The sequence below is a fragment of the Bufo gargarizans genome, chromosome 4 (assembly GCF_014858855.1).
Source record: "Bufo gargarizans isolate SCDJY-AF-19 chromosome 4, ASM1485885v1, whole genome shotgun sequence".
In the NCBI taxonomy this organism is placed as follows: domain Eukaryota; kingdom Metazoa; phylum Chordata; class Amphibia; order Anura; family Bufonidae; genus Bufo; species Bufo gargarizans.
The window spans coordinates 58,696,146-58,711,947 of record NC_058083.1 but is presented as its reverse complement, the minus strand read 5'-3'; the positions used below and the strand labels follow the sequence as shown (position 1 = coordinate 58,711,947).

Genomic DNA, 15,802 nt, shown 5'->3' with positions numbered 1-15,802 from the left:
GCTCCCCATTTTTCAACTATCTCCTAACTTCCTGTGGCTGCAATATATAAAGGGTGTGCTATAGTGACCTCTAGTGGTGGAAGTATGTAATGCATGTAAACAGCCTGTAATATGGATTTAGCTGCATAGACCAAGGAATAGTGTACAATAACATCATATTATAAAAATCACTTTGGAGTGGACCATACACACATATGTGGGACACTACAGGCACACCCACTAGGCAGACGTGTTTTTTCCAAGCAATGTCTTTTTCAAGGAGGGATATTTGTGCTGCCTTTGGACTCAAGGAAAGATACATTTCGGTAAGCAAATATAGACTTTCCTTTTCGTCCTTCAGGCAGCAAAATACAAAGGGATCTGAAAAGCAGTATTAAACAAGAGGGGGGCGAAATAGTAGCCTTACTAATCACTTGTCTGTCAAATGCCGAACCGCAGGCACCAGATACAGTACAGACCAAAGTTTGGACACACCTTCTCATTCAAAGAGTTTTCTTTATTTTCATGACTATGAAAATTGTAGATTCACACTGAAGGCATCAAAACTATGAATTAACACATGTGGAATTGTATACATAACAAAAAAGTGTGAAACAACTGAAAATATGTCATATTCTAGGTTCTTCAAAGTAGCCACCTTTTGCTTTGATTACTGCTTTGCACACTCTTGGCATTCTCTTGATGAGCTTCAAGAGGTAGTCACCTGAAATGGTCTTCACTTCATAGGTGTGCCCTGTCAGGTTTAATAAGTGGGGTTTCTTGCCTTATAAATGGGGTTGGGACCATCAGTTGTGGAGAAGTCAGGTGGATACACAGCTGATAGTCCTACTGAATAGACTGTTAGAATTTGTATTATGGCAAGAAAAAAGCAGCTAAGTAAAGAAAAACGAGTGGCCATCATTACTTAAAGAAATGAAGGTCAGTCAGTCCGAAAAATTGGGAAAACTTTGAAAGTGTCCCCAAGTGCAGTCACAAAAACCATCAAGCGCTACAAAGAAACTGGCTCACATGCGGACCGTCCCAGGAAAGGAAGACCAAGGGTCACCTCTGCTGCGGAGGATAAGTTCATCCGAGTCACCAGTCTCAGAAATCACAGGTTAACAGCAGCTCAGATTAGAGACCAGGTCAATGCCACACAGAGTTCTAGCAGCAGACACATCTCTAGAACAACTGTTAAGAGGAGACTGTGTGAATCAGGCCTTCATGGTAGAATATCTGCTAGGAAACCACTGCTAAGGACAGGCAACAAGCAGAAGAGACTTGTTTGGGCTAAAGAAGACAAGGAATGGACATTAGACCAGTGGAAATCTGTGCTTTGGTCTGATGAGTCCAAATTTGAGATCTTTGGTTCCAACCACCGTGTCTTTGGGCGACGCAGAAAAGGTGAACGGATGGACTCTACATACCTGGTTCCCACCGTGAAGCATGGAGGAGGTGTGATGGTGTGGGGGTGCTTTGCTGGGGACACTGTTGTTTTTTTTTTTCAAAATTGAAGGCATACTGAACCAGCATGGCTACCACAGCATCTTGCAGCGGCATGCTATTCCATCCGGTTTGCGTTTAGTTGGACTATCATTTATTTTTCAACAGGACAATGACCCTCCAGGCTGTGTAAGGGCTATTTGACCATGAAGGAAAGTGATGGGGTGCTGCGCCAGATGACCTGGCCTCCACAGTCACCGGACCTGAACCCAATCGAGATGGTTTGGGGTGAGCTGGACCGCAGAGTGAAGGCAAAAGGGCCAACACGTGCTAAGCATCTCTGGGAACTCCTTCAAGACTGTTGGAAGACCATTTCAGGTGACTACCTCTTGAAGCTCATCAAGAGAATGCCAAGAGTGTGCAAAGCAGTAATCAAAGCAAAAGGTGGCTACTTTGAAGAACCTAGAATATGACATATTTTCAGTTGTTTCACACTTTTTTGTTATGTATATAATTCCACATGTGTTAATTCGTAGTTTTGATGCCTTCAGTGTGAATCTACAATTTTCATAGTCATGAAAATAAAGAAAACTCTTTGAATGAGAAGGTGTGTCCAAACTTTTGGTCTGTACTGCACATCCAACTTTTGTTTTGTAAAGGTGCATGGAGAAGACCATGTAGCGGCCCTGCAGATTTTATCCAATGCCTACCCCCCCCCCCTCTTTTCTCTGCCCAAGCGACTAAGTGGACAGAGTTGAGTGTGCTGTAACTCCACCTGGTAACTGGAGTACTCGGAATTAAGAAGCAGACTTTAATTGTATTCTTAATCCAAGCAGTGTAGTTTGCTGGCTTTTATACTTCTGGTCAGCCGACCTGAAGGAACCTGGTTTCCCAATGACCAGTAGATGGGGTTTGTCTTGTTCAGCTGATTGAGGATTCTGATAGATTAATTTCTTAACTTACATGATGAGAGCTTTGGTAGGATATAGGGCATCAACCTTAACATCAGGTCCTCTTGATGTACTGGTTGATATGACAGATATGGCACATGATAGAGCTTGCAAAGTCAGACACCTTCTTGGCTGATGCAAATGCCACCAGAAATAAAACCTTCCAAGATACGAACCTTAGTGGTGCTTCTGTAAGAGGCTTAAATAGAGATTCAACCAGGGTCTTGAGGAAAACAGCCAGATCCCAGGCTGGAATAGGAGGCTTAACCAATTCATTTAAAATGTAAAAAAAAATGCATGAATGCACGAAGGCTCCATCTATGCGAGCAATGACATCCGTGAAATGCACTATTACAGTGTTAGGTTTTAACCCAAACTGGAAACCTTTCTGTAAAAAAATGTAAGACTTCAGAAAGATCAGGATTCTGTAAATTTTCCACCACCACACCTTACAAGCCCTTCTTCAGTCCTGAACCGTCAGATTCCAGGCTGTAAGCTGAAACATCTCCGGTGTTGATGCTGTAGGCCTGCTTGAACCAGAAGATTTGGCTGGACTGTATCGCAAATAATTTGCTCTGGTAAGTTGTAGCCAGTGAAGGATCATGCCCTCCTGGCCGGATGAGCACTATGGCTTTGGCTGAGACCCTCATTTTCATGAGTACTCAGGATACGAGGGGAAATGGAAGAAAATGTGGATGAAATATTCCTTTCCAACTGAAAGACAGGCCATCTATTCTTTCTGGTGGATCCGCTGGATTCAGGGATCAGAACTTCTTGAGCTTTGTATTGGAGGCTGTCCCCATTGCATCTAAATGGGGGTACCCCATGTGCACACAATCTGTTAAAAATACAGTCGCTAAGACTTCAACTGTGACCTACTTAACAGATCCGCCTGAACATTTAGAGTACCCTGAATGTGGATGGCTGTCTACGGTTTGACATTCCACTGCCCAAGTCATAATTTGACTGTATTGACTGTTCCGTGGATCAGAGCGAGTCCTGTGCCAATTGTTGATGTAGCACATGGTGGAGATATTATCTGTTCCACCACTGACCCTAAATGAAGAGCTAGATATATTGCTCCAAGGTCTCTGATATTAGATCACAGATACATTTCTTGAGGAGACCACCTGCCCTGAATTTAAAGAATGTGGAAGTGTACTTCCTGACCAGAGTTATTGGAATGGCCAGAAAAATGTACCATGTTCAGTATTTCTTGGACGAAGCCATCAAGACAGGTCTACCCGAGTTTCGGCTTTATCACCACAAGACGAACCAGACTTGATAAACATTGGTTTGGTTTGCTGGTTTGCAATCTACCCTAATGCCCATGTTACGGCTTCTGTCGAAGAGGTCAGGAAAGTATATATTTGTAGATAGAGCAGCTGCCTGGCCTGATCTGATAGCGATCGTGACTAGCAACAGGAGCGGCGGTTGCACGGGGGGGCTTGCACAGAAGTTGCTTGCGGGAGCCCTGTTTAAATATTTGCTGTGGGTCCCAGTTATGTCTAGTTACTCCACTGGGTCCTGACTGGCACTTGGTGATGGGACCTTAGATCTCACATCCACCTTGATTTCTGGATCTGCTCTTGTGAGAGCTTAACCCGCAGAGGACCCTCGCCGTACATGTACAGCGCTGGTGGAAGTGACTTAAGGACCAGCTCCTGCACCCGCCCGATCAGCGACACGGACCGTCAGTCCCTGACAGCCGGGCCCCTGCTGCATACGCCGGCATCAGTGAAAACACTGATACCGGCGTATTAACCCCTTGTATGCCACGGTCAAAGCTGACCGCGGCATGCAGAGGGTTCGCGGCGGGTACGGGTGCCCTCCGCTTTTCCATCGGGTCCCTGCGCTGCAGTGGCGGGGACCTGATGGCAGAGAAGGCAAGCCCGATGCCTTCCATAGGCATGGGGGCTTGCCTTTTACGGAAGCCTGCGAGATCCAGCCCTTAAGCTGGGTCTCACAGGCAGGCTATCAGCATAAATGCCTTGCAGAGAGGATTAGACCCCAGAAGTTGAAGTCCCAGAGTGGGACAAAAATAAAAATTAAAAAAAATGTTTAAAAAAAAGTGTTTTTCATAAAAAAAATGTTTCAAATAAAAAAATTAAAAAATAAATTCCCAAAATAAAACACATAAAATTGTAAAAAAAAATTAAAAAAAAAAGAAAACCAGACATATTAGGTATTGCCACGTCCATAACGACCGGCTCTATAAAAATATCACACGATCCACCCCCTCACCTGAACACCGTAGAAAAAAATGTAATAAAAACTGTGCTAAAACAATCATTTTTTTGCCACCTTACATCACAAAAAATTCAACACCAAGCGATTAAAAAGGTGTATGCCCCCCAAAACAGTACCAATCAAACGGTCACCTCATCCCGCAAAAAATTTGCTCCTACATCAAACAATCGGGCAAAAAATTCAAAAACTATGGCTCTCAGAATATGGAGACACAAAACATGATTTTTTTTATTTAAAAAATGCTTTTATTGTGTTAAAAGTGAAAAATGTATACATATTAGGTATCGCCATGTCCATAACAACCAGGTCTATTACAATATCACATGACCTAACCCCTCAGATGAACACCGTAAAAAAATAAAAATAAAAACGGTGTCAAAAAGCCATTTTTTGTCACCTAACATCACAAAACGTGTAATACCAATCGATCAAAAAGTCATATGTACCCCCATAATAGTACCAATAAAACAGTCATCTCATCCCAAAAATAATGAGCCTCTACATAAGACAGTCGCCCAAATAAGAAAAAAAACTATGGCTCTCAGAATATGGAGACACTAAAACATGATTTTTTTTCAAAAATGCTTTATTATGTAAAACTGAAACAATATTTGGTATTGTCGTGTCCGTAACAACCTGCTCTATAAGAATAGCACATGATCTAACCTGTCAGATGAACATTGTAAATAACAAAAAGTAAAAACTGCCAAAACAGCTATTTTTTGTTACCTTGCCTCACAAAAAGGAAAATATAGAGCAACCAAAAATCGTATGTACCCTAAAATACTACCAACAAAACTGCCACTTCTACTCTAGGGGTACATCAGGGGGAAGGGGCATAGACAAACGCTCATGGGCCCTGGTGCAAGAGTTTAGCTTGGGCCCCCCTTCCCTCAGTGCTTTGTGGCCAAGGGCAAGGAAGCACATAGCCTTTGTGCTTCCTGAAGCAAAAATTGAAATGCCCCCTCATGACAAATTCTTGACCTAACCCCTTTTTCTTCAGCCAGAGGTGTAACCTGACCAGCATGCGCTTTGTATAAAACCAATGTCTTCTTATGTGGCCCAGGTTTGAGCCCCCTCATGCTCCTGGGTCCAGTAGTGACTGCTACTGGGGGTCTTCAAATGTGACATGGCAACTTAAAAATATCCCAGTGAAATCTGCCTTCCAAAAACCATATGGCGTTCCTTTCCTTCTGCGCCCTGCCGTGTGCCCGTACAGCAGTTTAGTATGGCAAATGGGGTGTTTCTGTAAACTACAGAATCAGGGTAAGGGCTTATTCACACGTCGTGGGTGTCCTGTTGCCGTATTGCGGACCGCATATGTGAATTTGCAATACACGGGCACCAATCCGTGTGCAATCCCCAGCAAAAAATGCATACAATGGAGGATGCCCGCAATGGACCACATGTAAGGCAAATGTGCGGGTGTGGCTAAAAGAAACAGGAAATCACTGAAAAATGGTGCACTACAATGGTAAATGCAATTGACAACATATGGCTAAACCCTGATGCTGATATTAAAATGAGATTTCACCAATATATTCTTATATCAATAACATACCGGATCCCGCGCACGCCGTCAAGGTATCTCAGAACAGCACGGGACCTAACGCTAACCTACCTATGCCATATGGACAATTAATGATAGGTGCTTAAAGACCGCCACACAGCCAGCAGCTCCCAGTTACCTCCAGTGTGAAATCACACATACAATGGGAGGAGGTAGGAGGCTGTGAGTCCCACCTATAAATGGCTCATGTGACGCAGACTGCCCAGGTGCACCTGAATGTTACCCATAGATCAAAATTGGATGTGTGAAATCGCACATACAATGGGAGGAGACAACGGCAACGGCTACCAAAAGTTCTCTCTGCCCTTGTGAGCAGGGTGTCCGTATAAACCAGAGAACCAAACATTGTGCGCTAAGCGCTCATTACTGAATATACTTTAAGTATTGTCCACCGATACCAAAGAAAGCGCGGTGGTGTCTTCACTCTGTAGTCCCACCACTATGCAATGAAAAGCGCCCACAAAGAGAAGAGTGGCTTTATCCTGTATTCCCTTCCAACATCAAGGTCTAATTATGCTTTACGCTTCGTTACCTTGATGAATAAGACAGGTAGCAAAAAAAAAATCCTAAGCCGCTGCACTAGGCCTTAGGACATGAATTAGACATTAGGAGGATTAGTCAAACTCCAAACACTCCCATAAATCAGGAGGAGGAACAATTTCTCCTACAACTCCAGACATACGTAATTGCAGCTGGTCACCCTTAATGGTGTTAGACTTGCCTGGTACATAACCATTTGGTCTAGAACCATTAGTTATACATGTACTCGACTTAGCACACAACCACTTGGTTTAGAACCATTAGTTTTAGTTGTGTTCACCTCCCACTGAAGGTCCTTGCTCAGTAAGAAGGACAGAGTACAATTGCTGTCTCCTTCCCCCACCACCTCCTATGGCCGTTCTCACTCTGGGATCTGCAGTACTGGCACAGCACTTGCCAGTACTGTTTTTTGTTGTCTATTGGCTGGCAGATTACTATTACATCTGCTGCCAGTCAATAGTAGACTGTAATAGGATCAAACTCAACCCCCAGCACGAAGCTAGTGTAGAACAGACTGGTTGCTCCTGCACACAGAGCTCTGCAATACCTGCCCCCCCCCCCCCCACTGTGTACAACATCCAAGTTTAACAACCGTCTTTTTTCACTGCTTCGGACTACACTACGTCTGGGATGCAAGGATATCCAGGTAGGAGCACCGTGACACGTGCATACAACATCTACAGAGACATTGTAGGCCACTCTGGAAATCCTACCTTGGGTACCAACACTACCATCTACAAAGGGGACTCCATGACCTTGTTGCTTAACTGCAACTGGCGTCATGATTAATTGTTCTACAAGACGGACATATTTAGTAGAAACCTCCTTAGGGGCAAGGGATACCCCAGACGCTGGCAGTAGGCCCGTTGCAAAAACATATGCATGGACATACACGAGGAACAAACGGTGTAACAAATAGTACACTGGTGTCAAATATTCTGTTCTAGCCTAGTTTGGCCATTTTGACCCCTCAGAACCTGGTGGAGCGGATGCTGCTGAGAGGTAACCCCTTAATGGCCAAGCTGACTAGGCCCCACTGCACGAGTTGTTACTTGGTTACTACTACTGGACACATTGCAATTACTTGCACAAGGGAAATTCCTTGCAATGTGTCCTTTGTTCCCACACCTGGAACACCTGACTTGGCTTCCTGTCCTGTGTGTTTTGTACTTACCTGCTATGCAATATTTCGCAATATTTCGCTATGTGACCTAAGCCAGCACATGTAAAACATCCGATCTTTGTCCTGCATGGCTTAGGTCTGTCTACACTGCAGTCGTGCTGCCTTCTTCTGAATTGTTCCATCCTCAGGGTGCACTTTAAAAAAAAAAAAAAAATTTCCCAAAGTCATGGAACAATTTCTGTTATTCTGGATAGGTTAAAATTTTGGGAGATTTGGCCTATCACAGACTGATCTCCCCGTTTTTGCCCTGGACAGGGCAACATTTTTGGAGATTCTGGCCCTGACTTTAAGGAAAAAGAAAGGGCCGGCACCATTTTGTAAAAATTGTTGAGGACATGTTGCATGCCAGTCATCAGCTAGGACCTAACAGCAACCTCATAATTCAATTTGGCTACCATCACGTCAGTAGAGGCAGCCCGTTCCTTGAAGGCCTTGATCTCTGCATACAACTAAGTCAACTAAGCCTCAATTTCTGCCTCTGCAGCTCTACTAACTGTGACTCTGCCAGCTGTGCCCGTAATGCCGAAACCTGGTTCGAATTACTGGCACAGCACTGGCAATGAATGTTCGGAGGAATTCTTCCGATCAGCACCAACAGCGATAATTCTCAAAAAGCGACTTCTTCTATGGACGCTCACATGTGTTCAGGGGGCGAGTAACGCAGCAGAAAATCGTTAAAATACACAAACATATGGATATTGCTCTGTGTTTAGCTCTGATTGAAAAACTGCGTTACCTGTCCGAACTATCAGGCTCCGGACGCACAGAATCCACTGTCCGCGTCTCTGTCGCCTGACTCGTTCACAGAGTAAGCGATTTTCTTCCCCAAACCAAACACAGTGACAAAGCTGAAGCTGCGTCGGGGCTGGATCTTTCAACAAGACAACGACCCTAAACACTGCTCAAAATCCACTAAGGCATTTATGCAGAGGAACAAGTACAACGTTCTGGAATGGCCATCTCAGTCCCCATACCTGAATATCATTGAAAATCTGTGGTGTGACTTAAAGAGAGCTGTCCATGCTCGGAAGCCATCAAACCTGAATAAACTAAAGATGTTTTGTAAAGAGGAATGGTCCAAAATACCTTCAACCAGAATCCAGACTCTCATTGGAACCTACAGGAAGCGTTTAGAGGCTGTAATTTCTGCAAAAGGAGGATCTACTAAATATTGATTTCATTTCTTTTTTGTGGCGCCCAAATTTATGCACCTGCCTAATTTTGTTTAAACAATTATAGCACACTTTCTGTAAATCCAATAAACTTCATTTCACTTCTCAAATATCACTGTGTGTGTCTCCTATATGATATATTTAACTGACATTTTTTATCGGAAAAAACCAATGATTTATACAGGAAAATCATGATGATTAACAAGGTTGCCCAAACTTTCGCATCCCACTGTATGCACTTCCCTCTACAGTTCTGCATATGATTAGCCACCATGTAATACTATATGGTCAATTTCTCGGCTGTTGGGTAATTGGAGAAGGTTTCAGTATCAGTGTGAACCTGATGTTGGTGTAAATGTGTGACACTAGAGATTTGTGCCACAATGCTTAGGAGAGGAGCCGAAAGGCGCTAATGAAAGCTATGTTTTGGCCAAGTGTGGCTGGTCCCTGTTGGAGTTGACCTGCTATTGCCCTGCAAGATTAATTAGTCCTGGGGTCTGTCCATCAGAGGAGCATCATGGAACTGGAGGCCAAAGTGGGCTTACTCACTGAGGCAGAATCGGTGGGCTGCGGGCCTGCTGGACTCTGCACGGTGGGTTACCTGACACACTATCAGGAGATCTATGGTCGAGAATGGTCATCTTAACATCGCTGAGTGAGGCCTGGGGAATCACAAAGAGCAGGTAGAGAACCACTCAAACATTACAAAGGACTTCAACTACCTGCCATAATTTAAGAGTGGTGGTCCAGACTCTATATATCGATGACTTATCCTCAGGATAGGCCATAAATATCCAATCGGTGGGAGTCCAGCACCCATCATCCCCACCGATCAGCTCTTCTCATGAGCTACCAACACTGAAAATAACACAAAGGACGTAGCCGAAAGCAAGGCTGTTTTTATGAGATCAGTAAACATAATAATGTAATTTCTGCAGTAGTCACATGTGAGGCTGTAGAAGTAACTTTTTATGAATAGGAGATTGTTAAAATGTTGTTGGATTCAAATATATAGAAAACTGGACGGAGATCCAACTGATCATGATGTTCAAAGATATTCTACAGGTGGGGAAAGCATTAGAGCTTTTAAAAATAAAAAGTATTTTTTTAGGAAAATCCACAACTTATCATTATCTTTCATGTCCTCCTGAAAGCGCATAAGGAGAACTTTCCCTTGTCTATGAGACCAATTGTCTCAGGCATAGGTTCACGTCACTAATGGAGCATCTCCATCAGCCTCAGACATTGGTGGAGAGGATGCCTGTTTTCTTTTTTTAAGAAATCTATAGAGATGCTCAAAATTATGAGCGGTGGGTGAGGTGGCCTTGTTGTGTTCTTCCATCTCCCATGGCAGGGCTATCGGCACATTGTCAAGTCTACTCTACAGATACGCATCTTATTCCAATGAGCACAAAGAGAAGTCACTCCACCCCACCCCAGAAATGTTCTCGTTAAATGGTCTCCAAAAAGATGCCTGAAAAAACAAGCCCTCAAACATCTACATCGACTGAAGAATAAAGAAGTTACGGCTTTTGAAATGTGTTAATGAGAAAAGGAAGGGGTTAAATACTGTACTTAGTGTCATCTATCACGTTCTCCTCCTCTTTTTCCTCCTCCTCCTCCTCCTCCTCCTCCTCCTTCTCCTCCTCCTCCTCCTTGTGCTGTATGTTACACTGAGCTTTATTTTGCCTTTCAGTTGGCAGCCGTTCTGGTCTTCTGTACACCTGTCCGGCAGCACCATATACTGTGTCCACACACAGGGTCCATCTACAGCAGCATCATGGAGGATACTAATCACAGTATTGCTGAGTCCGGTTTTCTGACCAATTCCTATCCGCCAACCCTGGATGGAACTTTTGAAACTCTTTACACCAGCAAGGAGCAGCTGCGGATGTTCTTGGAGTCAGAGGTGAGTGATAGGGGCGTGGAGGGGGGGCACTGAGAATAATGAACATCTCACCCATGTCACCATACACACACATAGGTATAAGGCAAGAGGATTATTCTAGCCACAATGTCACCATAAATGGGTGACATATTTTATAATACTTGCCCTATAGCCGTCACTCGAAAGTTCTCAGCCACATACTACACTTTTGGAAGCCCCTGATAAATGTTTAGAGCAGGCATCTCAACCTGCGGCCCTCCAGCTGTTGCAAAACTACAACTGCCACAATGCCCTGCTGTAGGCTGATACCTGTAGGCTGTCCGGGCATTGTGGGCGTTGTAGTTTTGCAACAGCTGGAGGGCCGCAGTTTGAGATCCCTGGTTTAGAGGATTCTGGGACAATGTTCCCACACACAGGGCGGCACGTATCAAAACTGGCACTAGTTTTTCTTTTTGCACCAGGTTTTAAATTTTTTTTAATTCTCTCTCACAAATGGTATTTTGCAGTAAAGACGCTCAACATCACTGCCACGTCTGGCTCCTTAGATTCCTCTGTGCTGCTGTGTCTACGTTAAACGAGCAGTGACCTTAAAAATAATTGATAAAGTGTCCAGAAGAGAACGTCACCCCCTCCCCCATTGTCTGTCGGGATATTTTCCAACTCCTGTAACTAACTGGGTAAACAGTTAAAGGGCGTTGTCCGTGATTACCAGCGCGGTATTTGCAGTTTGACCCGTGTTTCTCTTGTCCTGTTACAGTCTCACCCTCCGCTCTACACAATTGCCGGCCTCATGTACTTGGATGTAATAAACCTGTAATAGGGCACCTATGGAGGTGTATGGGGTCTTATTGTACCTCCATATACTTCTGAAGTCATTCTCCATGTGGAACCGTGAGGTTCTGCTGTGCGGGAGGACGGAGCAATGAGAAAGAAATGAATAACTAATAATAATAATAATACTGTGATAAAAGAGACAATGTGTAATAATAAGACTGTGGTAAATGACATGATAGATGTATAATAAGTATAATAATATGATAAAAGAAGATATACAGTATAAACATAAGAATAATAAGACTATGATAAATGACAGATGATTGGTGTATAATAAGTATAATAAGATAAGAGGAGATATATAATAATAGGTGACAATAAGAAAGTGATAAATGATATAATACATCATAAGACTGTGTAGAATGATATTAGGTGATGTATGATGATATATAGTACCTGTACCACTGGCGCTCCTGCTGCCAAACAATTGTAGAACTGCACCCACTTAATATAAGGTACTGCGCAATCCCTTCTCCGCTACTTATCCTGCTCGCCGCCTGAGATGTATCCACAACAGGTATCAATATCGCGATCAAGATTACCTTGCTCTCGGATACTCTTCTGTGGTTCTTTCACCTCCTATCGCGGGTTTAGAGGCAGTTTTCTCGTGGATCGGGTGTTTCTTTCTCATAGGAGTTCGCCCCGGCCGGTGGCGCGACTCTGTATTAGTTTGAAGGCTCGGGCTCAGGGAACCTAGTGACGTCACTGGTTGAGCTACAGGTCGCTGTGAGGGCCAAAATCCAACGCGTTTCGGACAATGTTATCCTTCGCCAGGGAATCACGTGGCACTTCCCGATACCATCCTTTTATGCCTCCCCTAAACCGTTATTTTAACTCTTCATGTACCACATCCTACTTCAACTTCCCATTTCTTTGTTATGTTACTGAAAGGCGAATAGCTCTATTTCCCTATTCAGACCCTTCGATACCAGAGTATCCATATAAACCATTTTGTTTCTGCTCGTGACATGCTCTTTATAAAATCCCCCCCCCCCGCTCATCTACCCTTATTATTTCTACCCCATAAAATGTTGACCCTTCAAATTTTCCTCCGTGTTTGTCGTTGTAATGCCCCTCACATTTCCTATGGATATTATATATATATGTTCTCCCAGTCTTTTCTTTACTTGTCTCTTGGTTCGTCCAATGTAAGTCTTTTTACAGGGTCATATAATGGCATATATTACCCCCCTACTATTACATGTAATATGCCTTCTATTGTCATGTGTATATGACCCATCCTTATTTTGTATCTGGGAGTGTTTTTTATTTACAGATTTTCTGAATCCTATACATTTTTTGCATTGAAAAAACCCTTTCAGTAAATTTACCGGTATATTTCCCATGCTTTTTTACCTACTGCTGTACATCCTCTTGTAGAGGCCTCCGTGTTACCTACATTTTGTTGCCTTTTTATACACAAACCTAGGGCATTTCGGATGCATTCTCCAATAATCTTATCGTCTTTTAAAATATCCCAATATTTATTTACAATTTAAAAAAAAAAATTGTCTGACGGTATATAAGGTATAATAATTTGGTGGGATTTCTTCCTCATTTTTTTTCTGTTGTTTTTTGCGCATCCTGTCTACTTAATTGTTCTATTTCTGTTTTTTGTTTTATTAGTATTTCCCTATTATACCCTTTGGATTCAAACCTACTCTGCATATGTTCCGCTTCTTTTTTATATACCTCAATTTCAGTACAATTCCTTTTTATATGCAAGAACTGACTTCTAGGTATATTATCTAGCCACTGAGGTAAGTGGCCGCTTTCTCTAGAGATAAAACTATTAGCATCAGTAGGTTTATTAAATGTTTTTGTGCAGATTTTTCCTTTTTCAATGTACAGATCTAAAAAGTTGATTCCATTTTCACTATATCTAGGTGTTAATTCTAAAATTCTAATTCTAATAAAAATCATTTTTATTAATATATTTAAAAAAGTTCTACAGACTCCTTCCCCCCCCATATGAAGAGCACCTCATCTATAGAACGCCGCCACAGGACGAGGCCCGCCCGGAGTCCGTCCTCTGGATGTATGGCCTCCTGCTCCCACCACCCCACATACAGATTTACGAACCCCGTCCCCATCACGGCCCCCCACATCCGGAAAAAGTTTTTTTGTATTTAAAATGATTCCTCTGCAAAATAAATAGTATACATTCCCCTATATACTCTATCTGGTGTTTTGGCATCTCTTTCTTCTTATATAAAAAATATTTGGCCGCTTCACATCCCTTCTGATTCTCAATAACCGTATACAGTGATTTTACGTCTAGTGTGCCCATTATATACCCTGGTTTCCATTTTATGCTACCTAATATTTGTTACATATGTTTCGTATCTTTCAAATATGTAGGTAGGGCTTGGGCACATGGTTGTAAGTACTGGTCGACGTATCTCGAGAGAAAGCCAATCCCAGACACTATAGGTCTTCCCGGGGGCACTGGGTGTCTTTATGTATTTTTGGATTATGATAAAAAACTGCTATTCTAGGGTGTTTAATTTCAATAACTGTTGCCTCTCTTTTATATAGGAATCCTGGGCTCTTTCCCTTTTGAACTAGTTCTTTCAATTCTCTTTTATACATTTCTGTAGGGTCTCCTTTCAAAAGTCTATATGTATTTTTTTTTATCACTTAATATATTTTGCACTTCCTTATCATAATCTTCCTTATTTAAAATAACTTTACCTCCACCCTTGTCCGCCGGGCGAATAATTATGCTATTATTCTTGTTTTTTAAGAGCCAGCCTTCTCATGAATTTTCTTATCCCTATAAATGCCTCAAATTTATTAAAGAAAGTGGTGGGAGCAAATTTTAAGCCCTTTCTGAGGATCTGATACTTTGTTAAAGTATGTCTACTTAGATTGTATATTTGTTGCCCCACAATCTCCTCTTCCATTTCTTTCCTTACTTGTTGTTGCTTTTTCTTTTTGGTGAGTTTCCCCCGTCACCACTTGTCACAAATTAAGAGGGCCAGAATCTTGAGAGCCCTGAGGTTTATTACTTCAGCAGATCGCTACGCGCCTAGGTCGAGATGTAAGCACTGTTCAAGGTTGCGTGTCCTATTGGTTGGGAGAACAACAACAAACTGGAATGACAGCAGGAGGTACAGCGGAGAACCTCTGCACAGACGGATCATCAGATTAGCAAAATGGCGCGTAGTCATCCTTTCTGTTCTGCAAGTGAAGTTGTCACATCCCAAACCTAGGGCAGCAAATAGTGTCTACATAAACCAGGTATCTGGTATAAGGTATCTGCATGACATTGGGCTATGAGCCAGACCTCCAGCTACAGGTGCTCCATTGACCTCACACCACCAGTGTCAACAGCTATCATGGTGCACAACAAGAAGGCAATGAAGGCTGGTCTATCCTCCTTCGTGTCCTGTTTTTGTATTGGACAAAATGATAGCCAGAGATTCAATTGCAGACCACGTGGACAATGCCATGAAGAGGCCTTCAGAAAAAAATGTCACACTGGTCCTACTCTTGGGATTTTGGTTTGGAGTGGCATGATGTATGGTAGCTGGATCCCTCTGCTGTTCATCACAGGTACACCAACAGCTTGGCATTACATTTATTTGGTCCTGGAACCAGTTGTATGGCCTTTTCTCCAGAGTGTCACAGGAGCCGTTTTCAGCAGGACAGCACCAAACCACATGTTGCTTATGTTACTGTGAGCAGCCTGCGTGTCCTAAACATGCCACCATGGTCTGCAGCATCTCCGGACTTGTCTCCCATCGAGCACAGCTGGGACATCATCGGTCAGCTGGAGCTACCAGCAGCGGATCTCGATGATTTGCATGCACAAGTGTATTCAGCGTGGAGAACATTCCTCAGACAACCATTAATAACATCATTGATAGCAGCCAAGGCGTGGACGTGCGGGTATTTCTGTGTGTGGTGCTCATACTGAGTCAATCGAGATGTTCTGAATATTTTGTTTCCATTTTTTAATCATTTGCATATCATTACCATGTCTATCGA

The 15,802-nt window shown here is 43.0% G+C and overlaps 1 protein-coding gene across 1 annotated transcript in view; it reads left to right on the top strand.

The window, feature by feature from the left end:
- The first annotated feature begins 10,762 nt into the window (after window positions 1-10,762).
- Window positions 10,763-15,802, top strand: part of LOC122933880 (C-type lectin domain family 2 member A-like) — a 45,517-nt gene continuing 40,477 nt past the window's right edge. The window contains exon 1 of the mRNA XM_044288979.1: window positions 10,763-10,996. Within this exon, the coding sequence (XP_044144914.1) occupies window positions 10,868-10,996 (129 nt within the window). The 5' untranslated portion in view covers window positions 10,763-10,867. The remainder of the gene's footprint in view (window positions 10,997-15,802) is intronic.